Source organism: Ceratotherium simum, chromosome 5 (assembly GCF_057802395.1).
Source record: "Ceratotherium simum simum isolate JZ-2026a chromosome 5, ASM5780239v1, whole genome shotgun sequence".
Lineage (NCBI taxonomy): Eukaryota > Metazoa > Chordata > Mammalia > Perissodactyla > Rhinocerotidae > Ceratotherium > Ceratotherium simum.
The window spans coordinates 22,998,581-23,021,092 of NC_141904.1; the positions used below are offsets into that span (position 1 = coordinate 22,998,581).

The 22,512-nt window shown below is 36.9% G+C and overlaps 1 protein-coding gene across 1 annotated transcript; it reads right to left on the reverse strand.

The window, feature by feature from the left end:
- Positions 1–329: 329 nt before the first annotated feature.
- On the reverse strand, positions 330–17,655 carry DAZL (deleted in azoospermia like). Its single transcript, XM_004419403.3, has 11 exons — positions 17,364–17,655; positions 9,774–9,920; positions 9,409–9,500; positions 8,764–8,815; positions 8,007–8,070; positions 7,777–7,916; positions 6,271–6,342; positions 5,513–5,563; positions 4,572–4,685; positions 3,349–3,447; positions 330–619 (listed from the first exon to the last, which is right to left on the reverse strand). Exons 1-11 carry the CDS (start codon positions 17,364–17,366, stop codon positions 566–568), a joined length of 888 nt encoding a protein of 295 aa, XP_004419460.2. The 5' UTR covers positions 17,367–17,655; the 3' UTR covers positions 330–565.
- Between the last annotated feature and the right edge of the window lie 4,857 nt (positions 17,656–22,512).

Consider the following 22,512-nt stretch of genomic DNA (forward strand, 5'->3'; position numbering starts at 1 on the left):
TTTAGATAGGGAAAACTTCAATAAAACTAACTATATATTGAGTTCCACTGATTAAAAATGCAGTTTTAAAACTCTGCTTTTGTTGTAAATTTCTAGACAAATCATAAATGTAAAGCACAATATTGTAAATATTGTACTGCTCACCGGTACTTGTTGGAGAAGTGAAATGCTTGTACTCAAACTATCAAAATTCTGACCTTTCAAAATAGTAGGTTTTCTAAAATAATTTTTTGAAAATCAGCATTTGCTTTTAAACTCTTAAAATGTCAATTTCAATTTAAAAAAAAAGTCCTTACAGATAATTTTTAAAGTTATTCCTTTCAGTCTCAATTATTTTTTACTTTTAACTATATTTTCAACACAGAACCAGTTTCTAAATAAACACTCTAATGAAAAACAGTTTCAATGTAAAATAAAACTAGGCAATCTAATACAACCTGTATAGAAAGTCTGAGTGTGATTTATCAAAATTCAGAATTAAATTTCTATAATAGTGAAACACTTTCAGTCTCTTAATACTCAAAACCAGCAACTTCCCATGAGACTCGAAAGTCAGCAGAGAGGATCAAACAGATTTAAGTACTGCCCGACTTCTTCTAAAGTGATGCACTCTTTTATCCTAGAAAAGACAGACAGTCCTTTTTACTTCATTGAAAATTTCCCATTATCACTATGACCTAAGTGAGTTGCAAAATACTTAAAGCATTTATTTTGGGTTTAAAAAATATAAATAATGAGGAAAAAGTGATCATTTTTAGGAAGCATTCCTAAACTTTGGGATATCAAATGTACCGATGACTAGTTTTATTCAACAATTTTTAAAAAAAGAAATCTCGGTAAACTCAGAAACAGAGGACTTAGATATCATTTTATGTAGCTTCTTAATTAATGATTTGGCAGTGACGTCCCAAAGACAGCTGGTGGAAAATGCATGTCATTTAAAAAAGTACTGCTTTTACTAACAAGTGCATCTGGTAGAAACACAGCTTTAAGAATAGCACTCCACTTCGATCTGAAATCCTATGCTTTTAAGGTTAAAAGATAAAAGTTTTGGCATATTTAAAGGCATATCCTTAATTTGTGATGAAGATTTATCATTCTTTAGGAAATGAACAGAAAAGTTAAAAATATATGCAAAAATTTCTTTTCACTTTATGTTGCCTACAGATGTGCAGACAGAAGGAAGTGAGGCCTTATAAAGAGGAATGGAGCTGAGTAAACCAGTAATAACATGAGGACTTTCTTCTCTACATATTTAGCTTAACTGTGTCCTTTTCCTAGGGATTAAATTCAACTGTCATATAAAGAAGGGTGACTTCTGGAAATTATGTAATCTGTCAACAGGGTAATATCCTATTTAGGTTGAAGCCAGAAAAGTGGTCACAAACTCAAATTATCTTCAAAGGTCAGGTAGGATATAAAAGATTATGAAGGAGCTGGAATTAAAACAAGTGGAATTTACCATGGAAACAGTGTATATACCCTGCCTCAAGGCATTCAAATTCAATTAAAAAAAAAAACACAACAATAACATTTAGCCAATCAAAACAGGTCTAGATGCCAGACAACTGCAGACTACCAAATTCTGACTCCCAGCCCAGAGGAGCAGAAACTCCTAGAAGATTCTAAGGGAGGCTTTTGTCTAATACCAGGTGAAAACTCAAGTTTAAAGACTATTTTCTGCTTTGCAAACAAATCGGATTAAGTACTACCTATTTAACCTTCAGAACTCTGGCAAGGTAAGCTGTCATACGACCCAGGTTCTTTCTTTTTAAATTGTACCGTTTATGCAGAATGAAACAACAAAAGAACTAATGTCAACTTTAAATAAATATGTTTACTCTCTGTTGAGAAGATGGTAATAACTTAATCCTGCTACTGGTATACTCTTCTGCATTATACGAAGTCCTTAGCATTCCCTTTAAAAAGGCTTTAAGCTTCACCCTATGTCCATTCATAGATGGAAAAAAGCTATTCTCCTTTCCCTGTTTTAAGACACAAAGCAATGGTTAAAAACTTCCCTTTGAATGTAAAATGGAGCAGTCATTTTGGGAAAATTCTGGCAGTTCCTCGAAAGGTTAAACATAGTTATCATATGACTCGGCAATTCCACTCCTAGGTATACACCCAAGAGAAATAAAAAATATGTCCAAATAATAACCTGTACACAAATAGTCACAGCATTATTCATCAGAGCCAAATAACGGAAACCACACCAAATGTCTATCAAGTGATGTTTGGATAAACAAAATGTGGTATATCCATAAATAAAAAGAAATGAAGTACTGATACATGCTGTAACACTGATGAACCTTGAAAACATTATGCTAAGTGAAAAGAGCCAGACACAAAAGGCCACTTATTGTATTATTCTATTTATATGAAATGTCCAGAATAGGAAAATCCTTGAAGAAAGTAGGTAAGTAGTTGTCCATGCCTAGAGGAGTTAGGGGGAAATGGCGAGTGACTGCTAATGGGTAAGGGGTTTATTTTTGGGGTGATTAAAATATTCTAAAATTGACTGTGGTCATGGTTGCACAACTCTGCAAATATACTAAAAAGTATTAAATTATACACTTCAAATGAGTGAATTGTATGGTATGCGAATTTTATCTCAATAAACCTGTTATAAAAAAATAACAAAAAACTTCCCTTTACTAAAGCACAATATTCCTTTCCCCACCGGAGCGACCAGTTAGTTCCTTTCCACATTCATAGACTAATTCTCAGAACTAAAAGGATCTTAGAGACCATTAGTCCTGTGTCTCCTCATTTTAGATTTGTAAAAACTGGATCCTTCATAAGATTTAAATGATTCGTCCAAGGTGACAGAACCAGGATCAGAAACAAAACTTTCTTAAATTCAAACACCTACAATCTCTTCCATTTCACCAACTCGGAATCAACTTTCATTTCCTTCCAATTCAGCTTTTTTTTACTGCTTCACTTTACCTCTTCTCCCTCCACACTGTTCAAGTACGTCATCTGAGTGATCGATTTCTCTTCTTCCATGTACTTGTAAGTTCTGCTTTCTGCATCTGAAATTTTCTTTTTCTATTTGGTCAAGGCAATATTCTCTTTTAACTCGCTTCTTTCGTGAACGCTTTCAATTATAAGCTTCTGCTAAAGGTTTCTTCCCTAAGGACAAACTACACTATATCAAGGTTTGAGCAGCATAAAATACACTGCTAGGTAAAACTCACTTGCAGTAGTTTACTGGGTTACAGTCAAATGCTAAGAGTTCAATTAAATGCTCTATGTAATCTCAAAATACATATACCAAAGAAAAAAAGATGCTTCATAGCTGACAAAATGTGCTTTTTATCCTGTATACTATTCCTTTCATACCTTGAAGTAGTCATCTTGAGTAACAACAGAGTTTCTCAGTCTGTTCTCTGGATTAAATAGACAAGATACCACTGTCTGTATGCTTCGGTCCACAGATTTCTGAAATACAGAAGTTTTTTCAGTAATCTAAAGACTATTCTTCCTTTTACTCACTGTAACAAGCTTTTTAAACAAGTTTAATGAATACATATGCTTATTTCTAAAGAATTCTTATGTAATTCATAATTCTTACCACATGTCACTTACAATGTAACTTTTGTACTAAATTTAAGAAATATATTAGAACCTTAGTGATAGAGTATTGGTTAAAAAAGCTCAATTTAGTAAAACCCTAATATATTTGCTTAAGGCTCTATAATTATTCCTGTGAGATAAGAAACTGTGAACTTCAACGTTTCAAGAAAAAAATATCCAGGATAAAACCTGATAATATAAATATATCATACTGTAAGCTATTTTTTCAAATTTTAAATCATGTACCAAATCAGGGAATTTTTTCACCCTATAGTTCAGTAGTTCTCAACATTTTTTTCCACTCAGAAACACATGGACCAAGTTCACACACTCCAATGGGAATTCTTCAATGTTATGCACATTCCCATCACATCAACTACTTCCACATTCCCACCCACTCAAGAAAACACAGGAGAATTCAAGAGGGAGAGTATTGTTATTATAGGAATCTGCTCTAACGACAAAAAAAAAAAAAACCTACTCTGCCTATTTCAGTAATTCAATTATACTAGTAACTCTACCACTCTTGAGAGCTGCTACCACATATAATGTTATGGAGAGAATACCGTAAATAATCGTTTATTACTGTTTAGCTAAGTAAATGTTTAAATTGGTAAAAGACCAAGTAAATATAATTCATAGTAATCCCTCTTTTGAAGAGTAGAATTCTTGAGGAAACCTGCCCACTGCATTCTATCAAATCATGTTAATACAATATTTATTAAAGTATGTTAAAAAAACAAAAAAATGAAAATGGAAGAAAGGACTACTGAATCAGAAATTATATGTATACATTGAAATTTGTACATGTATATATTGAAATTTCTTCAACTTTTACATAAATTGCTGAATTATCAATTACTAAAGCTCTGTAATTTATGGCTTTCATATTTAAATTTGGGCAAAAATGCTTGCTTCTCAAAGAACCATTATTGAACCTTGAAAAAAAATGAAAATATAAATATTAATGAACAAAATTAGATGTTTGCCTTTTGTGGGCCATTTCCAGAGGATGGAGCAGCTTCATGAACTGAGCATTCACTTGGCAAAACTTCAGCTCCTGGATCAACTTCATTACAGTGGTAGTTAACAGCTGTATAAGCCTACATTTTAAATGAAAAACGTGTAATTAAAGAAACGTACACTAGATACATTTCTAAACAATCCATTCTCTGAAATGGTGCACTGATATTGGAAGTTTAAATATGGTTTGTGTTGAAGTTCAATTACATTATTTCAGAAACTTGATTTTAAGCTGAATAGTTGAAATGCAGTAAAGCAGTCTTTTATCTTGAAATGTTTCCTAAGCTTCACCATAATCAGAATTAGAAGGGCTCTAAGAAAAAAAAACTCCAACATGTAGTAATCGAATGGGAACTTCCCAGTGCCTGAGAATTTTAACTCATATCATATCTCTCAAATATCCAATCCTGATGAAAGACAGAAAGTAACAAAGGCTCAGGTGTTTTAGAGGCAGCACTCTCTTTTGCTTTATTCCTTTTCTTATATAACATATAACAATATTAACAGTAAAACATTTCTTTCCCTTCAACAGATTTCTTTTATGGGTAGAAAAGTAGAGGCAGATTCAATAGTAATTCTAAATCTATAGAATTAGAATTAACATAGACATTAATACTACTTTCCTTGGATTATATATTCTATCAATAAGTAACTGAGCACCTGTTGCATGCAGAGCGGCCACTGCTTAAGCACACAAAAACAACCTGAGAAACAAAAAGCAGTTTCCCCCATGGGAGTATATACTTGGGTTGACAAGAAATTAATAAAACATAACACATAATGTAAAAGGGCATTTAAAAATATTTCTAGACATACATGATATGGCAAAGGTCGATAAATACATTATAGTTAAACAACAAAATACTTTAAAATAAAGAATAGTATATGTTTGGCTAATTCACCTTACCGGAGGTATAACATAACTCCTTTGTTCCCCAGCGGGCCACTGAGGTGGCATCTTAAAAAAACAAAGGGAAATAATTATTTAAATATTCCTATGCATTTTCACAAAGACATGAGATACTCAATGTTGAGGTATTTGTCATGCTGGCTCTTTGAACCTGTTATAATAAAATAAACAGAATGAAAGAAAAAAGTACTTTATGTTTCTAATACGTGAGGGTTTTATTGTTACTTTCATATATAAACCCACTTTTTTCTCAATTTTCTGGAGTTGGCTTTCAGGAAAACTCAAGGATAGTCGTTCTCTGAATTTATTGCCATAGATGTGGTCCTATCTATGGGCAGAAATTCAGAGAATGCCTATCTTGTAGTAGTTAGCTAAAATAAACACTATCCAATATAACTGGAATTCAATGATCTAAGAATTGAGTAATCATTTTATTTCAACCCATCTCCCTAGAAAAATTTATGAAAGTTAGCCTGGACGTTTCAGCTATTTGACAGCGAAGATGGAAGAATACAAGAAGGGAACATCAAATCTTATAAGACAGTATAAGAGAAAACTTCTTGCTAAGTATATTCCTGTCAAAATATCATTCCCTTATTTCTAAATAATATAAAGGCCTTGACTCTAGATTCTAAGTTTTTCTTAAATTTTAGGCACACTCAACCAGTTTAAATGACAAACTATTAGGGGAATTTATATAAATAAAGGTCTCAATAATATTCCAAAGGAAATCATTTTGTTCTCTCTTAAATTACCTGATAATTATATACAGGCAGCTGATATCCAGTGATGACCTGAACTGGTGAACTTGGATAAGGAGGATATGCCTGAAAATAAAGTTTACAGAAAAAATGGATTAACAAGGTAAATTTTTAAAAATTAGAGAAGGAATATTATTCCCAATATAACAAAAACACGCGAAGAAATCTTCATTATTTTTGTATATACAACGCAGGATTCTATTTAAGTGACTGGCTTCATGAAGAAAAAAATACTCTTTGTCAAATGTTAGCCTTTTGGGCAGGGAGAGGGAAGGGATAAATAGGGAAGTGACTGATTTTGCCAGCACAGGTTTATCTTATTTGTATATTTATCCCCACCCTGAAGTTCTTTCTTGCACTGGTGATAAAACTCCTTTAGGATAGATTTCCATGTTAAAGTTATATTAATACATCTGCTATTTCTTTGTAAAAATACTTTTAGGCAGTTTTGTGTTCCTTTGACAATATAATAGGGTAATGTATAGTCAACGTATAGTCTTTCTACAGACTTTATGGCTCTTTCTGTATTTTACTTCTAAAAGTTAAGGGCCGTATATAACCCCAACCTGGAAAAGAGACAGTACAATGTCTTACATCTTTCAGTAAATATTGATTGAAAAAAATCTAGGTAGTAACATTCATGAACACACCCAGAATAGGTAATAGCTCACAGTATACATTAGGAACAAGTGGGGCTTTTCTTCTAGCCATGTTTAAAGCAAGAAAAATAGGAAAAGATATACCCTACACTTCAGATACACGAAAAATGTAAACACAGGAGACAGACTGCAGACTATTTCACTATTATTTTGTTTCTTTCTTTTCCCGCAAATAAAATGTCTTTCAAACTAAAGAAAGTAAAATGAACTAAGAACAACATAAACGTTATTTATCATCAACAGGAGATAGTAAGTATTCCAAATCCCACTTCAAATATTAAAGTAACCAGGACCAGACAAATTATATGCCAGAAACACACAGAATTTACAAATATAGTTAAGTGATCAGAAAATCTATCCATTCTAGAACCAGAATACATCCAGAAGTCAGCAATCCATATGAGGAAGCATCTGGAAATCACTGCAAACACAGAATAGCTAGAAGAACTGCTAACCTTAGAGAAGAATAAGCCAGGCAGACACATGAAGAAAGCTGCCTTCAAATATTTAAGGAGTTATCGTATGGGGGAAAAAAGGGAAGAAAGACATTGTATGTGGCTACAGAGGTCAGTTCTAAGATAAAGACTTCCTAGCTATACAGAAGCAGACTTTAGCTTAGTATAAGGAATAATGCTAAGAATGACAGATTTCTAACAAAAGTAATAAACTTCCCATCACTCAAAGTATTCAAACAGGGACAGTATTATCACTTATTATGGAAATTGTGGATATAATTCCACAGAGGATTAAAATGTGAGACTGGGTTACTTTTAGGGTGCCCCCATCTATAAGTCTCAGATACTATAATAAATGAAAAAACAGACACGTAGGTAATTCTTACCTGAACGTACTGAGTTATAGGATTCATCATGGTTGGAGGCTGCATATAAGTTTCAGTGTTTGGATTACTCCAGACACTCTGAAATTGTGGTGGAGGAGGAGGATTAAAAACCAAAGGACGTGGCTGCACATGATAAGCACCTTTTTAAAGAATAAAAAGAAAACAAAACTTATTTTTAGTTCTCTGAAAAGCTTCCTGTGTCAACAAGAACAATTCCTTTCTTTACTCACATAAATTTTGTTTCCTGATTGCAGGGCCCAGTTTCAGCTTTTTACCATGGAAATTTATTTGTGACTGAAAATAAAACAGTACAAAATTAAAATCAATTTCCAAGTCTTTACTTCCAAGACTTTGGTAAACACCCCAAGTCCTCTAAAATTCCTACTATCAGAGAAGATCAGTGGTTAAGAACATAGCAAATCAAAATTTATCAGCATGAAGCTACCTTACCTACCCTCAGTACTCTAGTCAAGCATCACAAGGTGTCTCAGAATTTGACCCAAAACCTTTACACTCTGTCTTTAACCTTTCCTATCACTAGTTCATGAAACTAGATGCCCAATCAAAAATAAACAGTTTCTGGGGCCAGCCCCAGTGGCCTAGCGGTTAAGTTTGGTGCACTCTGCTTCAGTGGCCTGGGTTTGGTTCTCAGGCACAGACCTACATCACTCATCAGTGGCCATGCTGTGGCGGCAACCCACGTACAAAAGAGAGATAGACTGGCAACAGACGTTAGCTCAGGGTGAATCTTCCTCAAGCAAAAAAAGGAAGATTGCCAACAGATGTTAGCTCAGGGTGACTGTTCCTCAGCAAAAAAAACCCAAAACCATCTTCTGACAAATTATATAAGATTACTCTAAGTCTGAGTTTCAAACAGGAAGTCTACCTATTTCTATATTTTATACAAGACTGAGTACATATTCAGGACTCAAACAACATTAAACATTGCATCCATAAACTAAGAGATTTTTCCATAAGATTACTTACTTCTACTATCTTCTGCACATCCACGTCATTATAAAATGAAACAAATCCATAGCTAGAAAGGCAGATAAATGAAGTATAAAATCACCACTATAACAGTACATGGTTTAAAACTTCCAGTATTCTATGAAGTAACTGACAGAGTGATAATGATAAAAGATGAAAAATATACTGAGATAACTATCTGTAAGATGTACATGACAGATCCTCTATAAATATTACTGCTTTTTGTTTTCTTACCTTGATCTATGTCAGAATGCACTAAGATTAAAGATAGTGTGGGAACCTCAATCATTAACAGAAAATTCATACCTACGAACCTGAATTTAATTTATTATCTATGGTAAGATGGTTAAAATTTAAGATATTGTGAAATGTGAGAAGAAAACAATTCTTTGATAAAACTGGTTAATCCACTTATGTGAAATAAATAAAGATGGGAAATATTTAAATACAAACACTTAGGAAAATGATTAAACAAAAGAGCTGGCAGCAAACTTCTATCCTCTACATAAAAGAAATTAACAAAGCAACAAATTTCATTTATACAAGTGTAAGACTACCAGTTCTGAATTCTTCTCTGACACTCTACAGATGCTATAGTTTAGATACTTTTTACAATTTATACTGAACATATGTTTTACTCACCCTTTGGACACACCAGTTCGATCTGTGATTATCTTCACTTCTTTTACTGAACCATATTTAGCAAAGAAACTTCTAATTTCAGTTTCATCCATCTAGAGAGAAGAATTTGACTTCAAGAGTAAAAACTCAGCATTCAAAATTTTTAATTACACTATAAAAAAAGTTTGATGCTGTGGAAGTATCTCCCCCCAGTATCCCAAAACTACCCATAGCTCTTTGTCAAAGGTATTTTTAGTCCCTATAGATTAAATGTAAAACCAATTCCAAACCAGCATGAAGCACAAAAAAACTTTATGTTTGCAATAGGGCCAAAATCCTATTATTCACAAAATATTTTTAAAATAAATGAAATAGGAATACAATACCCTAACATCAATTCCACCAACAAAAACCGTGTTTGGCATGATTTTGCCTTCTGGTAAAACATAGCCTTGGCTGGTGGTAGCTGATGAGGACTGGGTGCTGGCCTCTCTGGAGATGGTTGAGTTTGGAGCCTCAGGATTTGCAGCAGACTGTAATTTAGAAAGCAAATGTCATCAGTAGATATATAGGCAAAAACCATACATGATGTGAAACATTATTTTTGTGTTTAAAGTACAAAATATTTTCATATAAACTACTTTCATTTAAATTAGTCATGAATACAACTTAGTTCAGGCTCACGATTTAAAGTAATCAGATCAGTGTAAAATTTTAACAAAGGAGTACAGTATTTTCTTAAATCCAGTGTTGCTCATCACCATCTCTTGTAACAATGCTGTGGTAGAATACTGATTTTATAGTGATTGTGTGAAAATACTATGTGAACTGGTAAAAAATAATTGGAAAGTTCAGGTTTGTAAAAAATAAAATTATTGGAAGTTATCCTGTTCTATGCCAATAAGCAAATTTTCATTTTACTGAGTACCTCATTAAAAAGCACGATAAATCTTTAAAAAAGATAAACAAAATTTTTTTAAAAAGCTGCATCAAAAAGAAAACGAACAAAGTTTTAAACCAATTTGTTTTGCCTCGTCTTTCTATTCACTAAAATTAACATGAATTTTATAATTATAATACAGTCATGTGTCACAATGACAGGGATACGTTCTGAGAAGTATGCAGTTAGGCAATTCTGTCATTGTGCACACATCACAGAATGTACTTACACAAACCAAAATGGTATAGCCTACTACATATCTAGGCTATACGGTATAGCCTATCGCTCCTAGGCTACAAAGCTGTACAGCGTGTTACTGTACTGAATACTGTAGGTAGCTGTAACACAATGGTATTTATGCATCTAAACATAGAAGTACAGTAAAAATATGGTATAAAAGATAAAAAATGGTACACCTGTGTAGGGCACTTATCATGAATGGAGCTTTCAGGACTGGAAGTTGCTCTCGGTGAGTCAGTGAGTGAGCGGTGAGTGAAAGTAAAGGTCTAGGACATCACTGTACACTACTGTAGACTTTATAAATACTATACACTTAGGCTACGCTAAATTTACAAAAAAATTTTCTTTCTTCAGTAATAAATTAACCTTAGCTTACTGTAACATTTTTACTTTATAAACTTTTTTTTTTTACAGTGAGGAAGATTGGCCCTGAGCTAACATCTGTGCCAATGTTCCCCTATTTTCTATGTGGGTTGCTGCCATAGCATGGCTTGATAAGTGGTGCAGGTCCATGCCCGGGATCCAAACCTGCCAACCCAGACTGCCGAAGCAGAACATGCCGAACTTAACCATTACGTCACTGGGCCAGCACCTTTATAAACTTTTTAATTAATTTATTTTTCTTGTAGTGAAACATCTGAGCTAACATCTGTTGCCAATCTTCCTCTTTTTTTTTTTCTCCCCAAAGCCCCAGTACATGGTTGTATATGCTAGCTGTCAGTCATTCTAGTTCTTCTATGTGAGCCACAGCATGGCAAGTGACAGACAGGTGGTGTGGTTCCATGACCGGGAAGTGAACCCAGGCAGCTGAAGCGGTCAGTGCTGAACTTTAACCACCAGGCCATCAGGGCTGGCTCAAAACTTTTTTTTTTTTAACTTTTGACTCTTTTGTAATAATACGTAGCTTAAAATACAAACCTTATCATACAGCTGTACAAAAATATTTTCTTTCTTTACACCCTTATTTTATGTTTTTATTCTATTTTTTAAATTTTTAATTTTTTTTTTACTTCTTAAACTTTTTTGTTAAAAAACTAAGACACAAATATAGCCTAGGCCTACGTAGGGTCAGGATCATCAATATTACTATCTTCCACCTCCACATCTTGCTCCACTGGAAGGTCTTCAGAGTTTGTTTACACCAGCATCCCCATAAACATATGAGTAATGCGTTGCACTATGACGTTATGATGGCTATGACATCACTAGGCGACACAAATTTTTCAGCTCCGTTATAATCTTATGAGATCATATAATCTTAGAAAACCGTAAGTCATATATGTGGTCCGTTATTGACCAAAACGTCATTATGTGGCACGTGACTGTATTTCCTGTGTTAGTATTCCCGCTTTACTTTGGAAATGGATCATGAAAACATTATTTGCTCACATATCGTAGCTCCTGCTAAAAAAGGGTTTATAATTCTTTTCCCTAATACTAGGATATTCAAAGCATCTTCTGAAATAACATTTTTCTTCTTGAATAACACCAAGTCAGTTCCACTGATAATTCTAATTTTCACAGTGGGCTGATAGACATAAATGATACCATCTTTATTTTTAGATAGAGACACACGAAACTCATTATTTTTCTGGATTCTGGTCAGAACTCTGTCTTTAGTCTTCCCACACTAAAGTTAATGTAAATTTGTCTGAAGCAGAATTTACTGGTAACATATACGTTAGAAAGGCAGTATAGCATAGTGAAACAAAAAGTGATTTAGTCAGGAGATCTAGGTTCATGTGCCTGACCAGGTTATAAGCCACTTACTTGCCAGATGTTTATCTCTGGGAAAACTGCTTTTCGAATGAAGCAAGATAACATCTGTGAATTCATTTGGTAAAGTATAATGTGGTATGCCAATATAAGTTAGTGTCCTGTTATAGGAATTTATTTTCAATAGGTTAAAAAAAGTCTCTTTCCTGATTTTACTATTTACTTAGTTATTTTGTAGATACTTCATTAATTAACAACCAATTTGAGTTTGAACTTCAAGAAACTACTTTATGGCATATCCACTCATTTGAAATTCACTCATGAAGTGCCTACTGATTATAAGAGGTAAATACAAAAGGCTGCAAGAGAGAGCTAAAGCTATTACACCTCTGCTTATGGAGGAAAACAAAAGGAAGGACAAAATAAACCAACTGATGCATATTTTTAAAAAGGTAAGCACAGTAGTTTTTATAGAAATTAGTAACAATAAAGAAACAGTAGGTAGAGTTCCTGTTTTGTTAGATGCTAGAACTTACTGATAATTTAAGATTCCACAAACTGCTATACTAATTAGAGATGAAATCAAAATTGTCAAATTATCAAATTTCAGTGCTTTGGCTTTTCTGTATTAATTTGTGCTTATACTTGCTATTTTGTGTTTCTATTTGAATACCTCCTAATTCTTTCCTTTAACTATAGTACAGTAATATTTCATGACAATGAAGAGAGAGAGTAAAAAACTTCTAAACTTATTCCACTTTTTGATGTTGGATAATTTTTTTTTAAAATGAGACTATACTATATAAGCCACATATCTTGAACTATTGAGAACCTGACTGGATTTTCCTTCACTATAGACAATTTACCAATACCTTTCAACTAGCTCATTCAAAAATCCAAAACACAAATAAAACAGAACAGTGGTTCTGAAATTCTGGTAGACTTTCTTTTTTCCTTCTCAATCTCCCCTTCATTTGTGGATGAACTTTGGACACCTTTTTATTTGATCAGCTATTTATAGTATTACCTGTCTGTGAACCATAATGGATGGATTTACTTTACAGATGCAACATCAGGCCAGAAAACTGTGCCAGATTCTAAGAGGTTATGATAGTACTGATTTTCAACTAGGGGAGATTTTGTGGCCCAGGGGCATTATTGGTTGTCACAACTGAGGGGTGCTTGTGGTATCTGGTGGGTAGAGGCCAAGGATACAATAAACACCCTGTAATGCAAAAGGCAGCCCCACACAACAAAGAATTATCTGGCCCAAAATTTGAATAAGGTTGCAGGTGAGAAACCCTGTGACAGTGTCGCCAGAGCTGAAGAAGAAAGTTCTAATTCTCATACTCTATTTACAAAAATAAAATGAATACTTGAGACAAATAGTTATTTTGGAAAAGAAAAAAGTTATTAAATATTATAGGAAGTTTGGTTTGGGGCTGCCTGCTTGATTGGGATATTAAATTCATCAAATCATTTTACTAGTGTCATAATGTTTTAAATTAAGGAAGGCACCATCATGTCCTAGTCCTCTGCCAGCAGGTGGCGCCCAAGGCCAACAAAGAAAGCAAAGAACTCCATTTTAACAAGACTGAACAGCAGGGATTTTTGAACTCCTACTGTGTGTATTTATATACAATTATAATTCATATACACAAAATTCACAACCAACAGACAACCTTTGGTCACTTTTAAACTATTACCAAAAATACTCCACAAATAAATGCTTAGGTTAAAGCAAAAAGTTTTATGTTAAAGCATTAATCTTAACTATCAATAGCATACAGAAAATAAATTGCATGTAAACTAAATTAAGTAATTACTTTTCTTAAATATACCTTCAAGTGAGCTGGCAGGTTTTGAAATGAGTAACACTGGGATATTAAGTAGGGGTCAACTTGGAGGCCATCATGTATACAATTCTCATCACTGCTATTTACAGTAATATATTCCCTGTTATATTTGGATAACCAAATAACAAAGATAACTAAAAGCTGGAAAAAAAACCTTATGGTTGCTAAAGCTCCTAGGATGTCAGCTCTTTGACAACATTTTGTCTACATGTAAGCAAACTGAGATCTATGTATATTGACCAGGAAAAAAGTCTATAATTTGTAGCTATCAGAGTTATATCCACACAAGGAAGGAACTAATACAAAAAAAAGCTGAAATTAAGGAAATAGGAAATGAAAATCAGAATAAAACCTTTTAAGTAAATCCAAGAGTAGACTCTTGGGGGGAAAAAGTCCAAAACAATAAATATACAATCCTGGCAAAGCTAAGCAAGAAAAAAGGCAAGGCAGAAAAAACGCTCATTAATTGCGAAAAAGGCGATATAACCACTGATTATAAGAGAATGCTATGTATAAGCTCTATGGGAGTAAATTTGGAAATCTTGCTGAAATGGCTAACTTGCCAGAGAAATGTAAATTTTTAAAAGCAATCTGAAGAAAACAAAGAATACTCTATTCCTGACTTAGTTTCACTAGGAGTTTTTCCAAACTGTAAAGAAACAGATAATTTGTGTGTATGTAGATGGGGGGGGGGGCACCAAGACAGAAAAAATGGTAGATAAAAGAGGGAATAGAAGAGAAAGAAAATTCAAATGCTTTTCTTAAAAAAATTTTTAGAGAAAGGAGGAAAAAAGAATACTTCTCAACGAATTTTACAAAACTAGCACTATCTAAATAACAAAACCTGATTAAGATAGTCCACCCTTGCCCCCAACACAGAGATGCAAAATTCCAGCAGCACATAAAGAATACACAATTAAATACAGTTTATATTGGAAATGCAAGGATGGTTCATTCTTAGGAAATCTGTTACGGTAATTCAACCTGGAAAAAGCATTTGATAAAATACAGCATTCCTTTTTTAATTTTAAAAAACCCAAGTAAAACGGAAATAGAAGAATCTTTTTTTCTATTGATCTAATTCTAAGCTATCATCAGGCTTAAAGTGAAACATCAGACATTTCCATCGAAATAGGAATAAGGGCATCTCCTTATCACCACTATAAATTCTTTCCACTATATACGACAAAGGGTTAATATTAATATACAGTTAATCTAAATCATTAAGAAAAAGATAAATATCCCATTAGAAAAGCGGACTAAGAATTTATAAAAAAGAAACAAAAAAGCTAATGACAAACTTCAACCTCACAAATGATAAAAAAAAAAAAAGCATATCAACACAGTGAAATATTTTCCAGCTATCAGATCAGCAACTTTAAAAAGTATAATACCTCTCATTGGAAAGAGTGTGGAGAAGAGATCACTTTACATATTATCACTGGGAATATATACTGGTAAATGCTTTATCAACAGTAACTTAAAAGGATGATAATTTAAAATTATTATAAAATGGGCATTAACCCTTTCACCCAGTGATTTCACTCCTAGTAATTTATTTCAAGGAATTAATAGACTAGGCATGCCAAAACATTTGCACAAAGATACTCGTTCTAGTATTGTTTTAATAGAAAAATTATTTACTATAAGAGAATTTCGTAAAATAATGGTACAATCCTATACTCTATATATTCAAAATTATTTTAAATTTATCTTTGCAATAATGCCCACTATATTAATTGAAGGATGCAGGTTGTAAAATAGTATTGTATAGTACGGTACAACTTTTGTAAAATAAAACTTACCTATCTATATGCAATACATACATCAAAACTTTTAACATTGGTCATGAGTTGGGATTAAGATGGACCTCTACTTTCTCACACCGATTCCTTTCAAATGAGTTAATACGCTACTTTTATAATCAGAAAAAAATCAATAAAGCTATTACCATTTCCCCTCTTTGTCTCTAAAAATGGAGAGGAAAAATTATTGTAAATAATTACTTACAGTAACTCATAGTGATTACTAAATAATTATTAACACAGAGAACTAGGTGACAAAATTATTACAAATAATAGTTATATATAACTAGATTTTTATTTTTACATTTATATGTACTAATATAAATTGAATATAAATTGCCTCTTCACCTCTAAAAATGGAAAATAATAACTGTACTATAAAGAAATACACACAGTATTTACACATTTGTGACAACGGTCGGTCAGAAGCGTTCACAGAGCTGTACTCCGTGGTCAACCAACTCGAGGCGTTTGTGAAAACTCGCACAAACGCACACCCCAAAGAGCACGTGCGACTGGACGCACATTTTGGTTCAAGTCCCTGGTTTATCGAGAGGGAAAAAGCGTCCCATTGAGACATTTCTAAACCCCTCCAACCGGCGCTCCCGCAGAAACCCAGGCCACTCCGCCTCGTGCGGAAACCATGGCGTCCGGCTCGCCCTCTGCCCGAGGCGGCAGCACGAGGGAGGCGCAGCGGCTGCGGCAGGCACGAGGGGCCCCGCGACAGCGCCGCATCCCGGCGCCTCGCTCGGCTCCGGGCCGCGCCCTCCGCACGCCTCGCTGGCGGCTCCGCGGAGCCCGCACCCGACACCACACGCCACCCAGGGGCCCCGCACCCCACCACGCTCACTAGGGCGGGAAGGAACCGCCGCCTGGGAAACGCCGCCTCAAAGGCACCACGAGCCCTTCCGAGAGCCCGCGCCAGGGGGCGTCCGCGCGGCCGCCGCCATCTCGCGGAGGCCGCCTCAGCCCCCAGGGGAAGCGCGGGAAGGGAGGCCGCCGGCGGGGTGGGGGCGGGGTGGGGCGCCCGCACCCCAAACCCTGGCCGGGCCGGAAACCCAGGCCGAGCCGCAGCCTAGCTGGCGCCTGGCGTGGTGGTGGTGGGGGGGACGTGAAGGCCGCGGGCCTCGCACGTGGTCCGCTGGCAGGGATCCAGCGGGGTCCCCGGGCCGCACGCTCCCACGACACCCCCACCCCCTGCCTGCCCCTCAGGGCCTTGTAGGCCGCGCCCTGGCCGCCCGACGGCCGCCTCTTCTCCCCGTCAGGCTGCGGCCTGCGGTGCCCCCAGGACAGGAAGGCCGAGTGACCCCGCTTTCGGCCCCCCTCCCGCGCCAAATCCGAGTCTCGACCACCCTGGAGGACCCCGTCCTGGAGGACCCCGCCGGGCTCGCCCCCTCAGGCCTCCTCTCCTCAACTCACCATGATGGCGGCAGCTAGCAGTTCCCGCCGATAGGGCTGGAGGAGCAGCAGAGGCCGCGCTTCTGGCACCGCTTTTGGGCTGCTCGTAGGTCCGCCGGTGCCCGCCGGCTTCGAGTGGGCGAGAGGATGGAAGTCGGCCGAGGATGGACGAGCAGAGGCGGGTGGCCAGGCGGACGAGCCCCGAGACCCGAGCGGCCAGGCTGAGGGGCGCGGGCTGACTGCGGCGTGGCGGCGGGGCGCCGGGTAGTGGGGCTCGTCTGAGCGGCCTCAGCCAATGGGTGACAGCGCCCACGCCCCCTACGGGGGGGCTTGGGGGGACGACGGCGCCCGGATCGGGGGTGCATAGGGGGTGCGCGTAGGCCGGCAGCGTGCAGCCCGGAAGGTGCCGCCCTGACACACACGGACAGACACACACATCACCCTGAAAGTGCCGTTCAAGCTCACTTGAAATAGGTATGCATACTTAAATATATCTTAAAATTAAAAAAAAGAAAATTAATGTATCTAGGCTCTAGTTTCAAAATGGCGTCCTGAACGCAGAGGATTGGCCCGATCACGATTTTCCTATCGCTGGCCCCCAATTCAAATACCTACAGAAATGGAAAATAGAAACAAGTCTGTGGAAAACGGGCAAGGAGACATCAAAAGTCCAGAAACTTGGATGCCTTCTGTCAAGTTTGAGGCAGATGGGGTTGGATTGGAAGAAATAAAAGGTAGGGCACGCGAGTTTGGCGTTCAGGACGTTCATTCTTTTCCAGACACATTTATTAAGTACCTACAGTTGCCAGGTACCCCAGATACAGGAGTAAACAAAATGGGCAAACATTTTTTCCTCCAGGGGGTTTAAATTGTAAGAGGGAGAGTTTATCTTCTAGGCCTTACAAGAAGAAGCTAGGCCTGCCTAGAGAATTCTAGAACATTCTCAAGGTCAGAGAAACAGGGCCTAGAGCAAGGGTGAGCTGTGGGGCAGTTGGCAGAGCAAATCACACAACTTTGGGAACCAGTTCAGCACCTTATACCCAAAGGGGTAACTGACTATGACTTTTATTCTCAAACTTCACTTTTGTACTGATGAAAGTCGTTAAACTGTTATTTTGTGAGCTAGCAAAGTGGTGGACATCTGTAACCTGAAAACTGTTTCACTACCAACACTGAGCATTACTGAATAAAATAATAACTAACCTTATTTTTAATATGCAGCTAAATCCATAAGAAATGAAGGGAAATCCCAAGATGTCAGAAATTAAAATAAATTGAAAACCAGAGCAGTGACTTGTTGAACTGATTCTTCTCTGGCCCTGAGTACGAGGGCTGGGGCGTAGGTCCACCAAAAAACTAGCTTGCTGTGGCCTGTCCCGGTTTTAGCACTGAAAACCCCCACATCCCTGTAAACCAGGCCCCAGGGAAACCAAGACAGTCAGTCATCCTAAGTGAGGGCAAGATGATGTTAGTCTCTGTAACTTGAGGCCTGGAAGTATAGGGGCAGGAGGTAAGGGTTTGGAGTAGGTGGTGGGAGTGGGAACTCAGTACACTACAAAATGCTGTTGTCCCTGAAAGTCGTCATCCTCAGGAAAAGAGTGGACTAGGGAAAAGAAAGAACACCCCGTGGGTAAGCAGATGAGGAAGCTTGTTCCACTTCTGGATGAAAAGAAAAAGTTATTTAGCTCTATGAAATTTTGAAACCCTACACCTGCATTTTGCAAGAGTTTGGAGTTTAAATTTATAGCACTTACGTGTTGTTAGAATCTCAAGATCTAGAAATTAATTCCCCCAACTCCCACTTCCTGCCCCAAAAGATCCCAGACAAGGTGCATCTGGAATGCCTGGCAGAAATAGACATCAAACCAACCTGGAGGGATGCTTCCATGAAAGGCTGAAAGGGATTCTCATAAGAAAAGGACCCTTTAAAGATAAGCTCACAATAAAAAATTATATAATGTTATTTACACGAATGAGAATGGCAGACAGCAAAGAAGATTAAAATGCCAAAAACTTACAGAAGAAGCTTCTTTTAGATTGTGTGTCTTTTCGTTTTCTCTCAACTTATTTGGAGTAATACATTCCATGTATAGTTTAAGGTGATTATTCTATTTTAACATGTAAACTTCAAGTCTAATAAATATCTTTACTCTCCTCTTGAATAATTCAAAGGCCTTAGAATTTTTAACTCTGCACATCCCCTCCCAATTAATAAGCTATTATTATTATTCACTACATTAGTTCTGTTTTCCTCCTATAAATTAGATGTGTTTTTTAGACTCACCCACACGTGTAAAAACATTTTGCTTACCATTTCTTTGCATATCTCCAATCTTCCTTCTGGATTATTTTTCTTGTGCCTGAAGTATACAATTCCCTTTAAGGAGAGTATGATGTGGTAAACTCTCAGGTTTTTCCTCACCTGAAATACTTTCATTTTGCCCTTGTTCATTGAAGATAATTCTAGTGGATATATAATTCTAGGTTTACAATTGTCTTTTTTTCTGAGAATATTGAACATATTATTTTATTATCTTCTGGTTTCAGTTGCTACTGAGAAATCTGCTATCAATCTAGTTGCTGGTTAAGATCTATTTTTCTTTGATGTTCTGAAATTTCACAATCATGTGACAAGGTGTAGAGTTTTAAAAATTTCTCTTGCTGAGGAGTTTTTGGGCTCTGGATTTGTGGATTAGCTTTCAACAATTCTAAAATATTTCACTAGTTTTCTTGTCAAAATTTACCTGGTTAGGGAATTTAACCCATTTTTCATATTTCATATTCCATAAGCAATTTTTATAACTGTTTTTGTTTAGATCATGACTTTTTCAAAGGTTGTGGTATTTTCTTGAAATCTTATGAAATCTTCACTGAATAGAGAGAGAAAGAATTGTTATTTAAGATCAAAATTGACTAATCATTTCAATGTGTTAAATTTGGTGGCATGATTCATATAAATTCAGAAATAAACCTCTATATTGCTTTCTTATCCTCCAGAGACTGTAAGGAAGGGAGAAGGAAAAAAGGTTGACATTTTTTAACTCCTCTTCCAATGCTTTTGTGCTCTGAAAGCCTGGGACTTTGGATAGAAGGCTTACAATTAGTATAAGCACACTCAAACTTCATTCATTTGCAGACTATTTTCATGATTTTTGTTGTATCTGTTCTGCATATCTATATTATTATTTACCTAATTTTTTAAAAAACTGACTCGTTGTCTAAAAAACAATATTTGTCCATGGATCACTTCAGATCACACTCTCCCAGGGCAACAGATAACATACTTTCGGAAAATATTGGATTAGGAGAACTCTTTATAGTCTTTGGATATGCAAAGTTAGGCCCAAGGAACTAGGGAGTGGAGTGTCAAATTGTTCTGCATAATAAGTGAGAGTAATTGAATTTGAAGGGGGAAACCAAGCAAGCCTGGAAGTGTGGAAATCGGGGAATTTGGAGAGAAGAAATAACCTTGCAAAGTGACAGAAAGTTGGAACCTGCAGTGAAAGATGCTATCTGAGTACATTGGAATCATCTGGAGGCTTTTAAAAGTTCTTATTCCCAGACCTTACCCCAGACGAAGAGCTAAATCAGCTGAGGGTGAGACCTAGCCATTGGTATTTTTTAAAAAAATGTTTCTCAAGTTACTCCAATATGCAATCAAGTTTGAAAATCTTGGCTATAGAGCCTTGCTACTCAAAGTGAGGTCCTCAGACCAGCAACTTTGCATCACCTGGGTGCTGTGGAATCTCAGGCCCCACCCTAGACTTACTGAATCAGAATCTGCATTTTAAGCAGATCCCCAGATGGCTCATAAGCACATTAAAGTTCAGGAAGCACTGATATAGAGAACATTTGCCATAAACAACTTGCATCCTTGGATTTGAGAGTCCCTTCCCTTACAGGGAGAGACTGCTTTCCCAGCCTCTCCTGCAGCTAGACCCGGGCCTGTGACTTACACAACACCAATGAGAGGCACCCCCCCTAAATTTTGAATAGGGGACTAATGATGCCACAAACCAGTGACTGCAGAGAATACATTCTGGAGAAGGGTGGCAACAGCAGCAGTAGCCATGGCATCAGTTAGAGCAGCAATGCCCTCTGCTGTCAGTTGTGCAAGCTGTGATGCAGCTTGGTGCCCAGTGGTGGCAGCTGAAGCTTCCTCACTGCACCAGTTCTGCAGCGTGATTCCATGTGTCATTCTTGGAGACACAGATTTCCAACCTGGTTCTTCAGTCCTTTTTGAGATTCCTTTCCTGCTTAAATCAGCCAAAAGTTCCATGCCTATTGCTTGGAACCAAGAACCTTGACTGAATAGGTGATGAGTGAGGTCAGCCAAAGTACTTTTAAGAAGAGGGTTAACAGCTAAAAGATTTATGGCTCTTCGCTCTGCGACTCTGTAACATAAGACCCCTCTATTGCTTCCAGCCTTTAGTACGGTTCTACTACATACACAAAAGCTTTATGCCCGTGGTGGTTTTTGTGAGAGATGACAAGGAAGGGGTCTCTTTTCTCTTTTTGTAGCAACATGGTGTAGATAGGGACTGCATGCTAAGCAGCAAGACGATCACAGATCGACTAATTCAGCAGGAACCAAGAGGCTTGGAGCCAGAAGTGACCTGGAAAAGCAAAAATCATACTCTCAGAATTCCCAGAGACATAGGAAGAGACATGTGTGTTATTCCTACTGCATGTCGGCTGGAGTTTGTGCCAATTCCATTTAAATCTCAAGGTAAGCTGTCGCAGCTTCCACTGGGCCTGAATTCACATGGCCCAGCATAACAACACACATCTCGAGTGCACTCTGGCTTCTGAGTCTGAGTTCTTAACCATTAAGGGATATTAGCAAACTACGTGGAGGAGGAAAGGGCTAATATAGTGGGACAAAGTTAAGCATTAAATCCCTGGTTTCCATGAAAGTAGCCAAATAGAGAGGTTGTGAGTCTTTTCTCATTAAAAGAAAAGTTTTCAGTCATTTCTGATATATCCATATTAATAAGTAGGTTAGGATCAGGACTTCAGATGCTCCATCCAAATGAAGCAAAACCCCCAAATCTACACCCAAACCATCCTATACCGGTGAATCACTCCAATCTGCCCTTGAGGAGGCTACCGGCTTAACAAAGAAGAAATTTCCTTCTGACTTTGCCTGTGAGAGAATCTTCTAGTCCTT

Bases quoted from the DNA above. Each gene is read 5' to 3' on its own strand.
- DAZL (XM_004419403.3), bottom strand. The intron at 8,071-8,763 runs GTAAGTAATCTT...TTTTATTTTCAG, and splicing joins ATGTGCAGAAGATAGTAGAA to TCACAAATAAATTTCCATGG. The intron at 6,343-7,776 runs GTAAGAATTACC...CTTTATTTTCAG, and splicing joins CTATAACTCAGTACGTTCAG to GCATATCCTCCTTATCCAAG.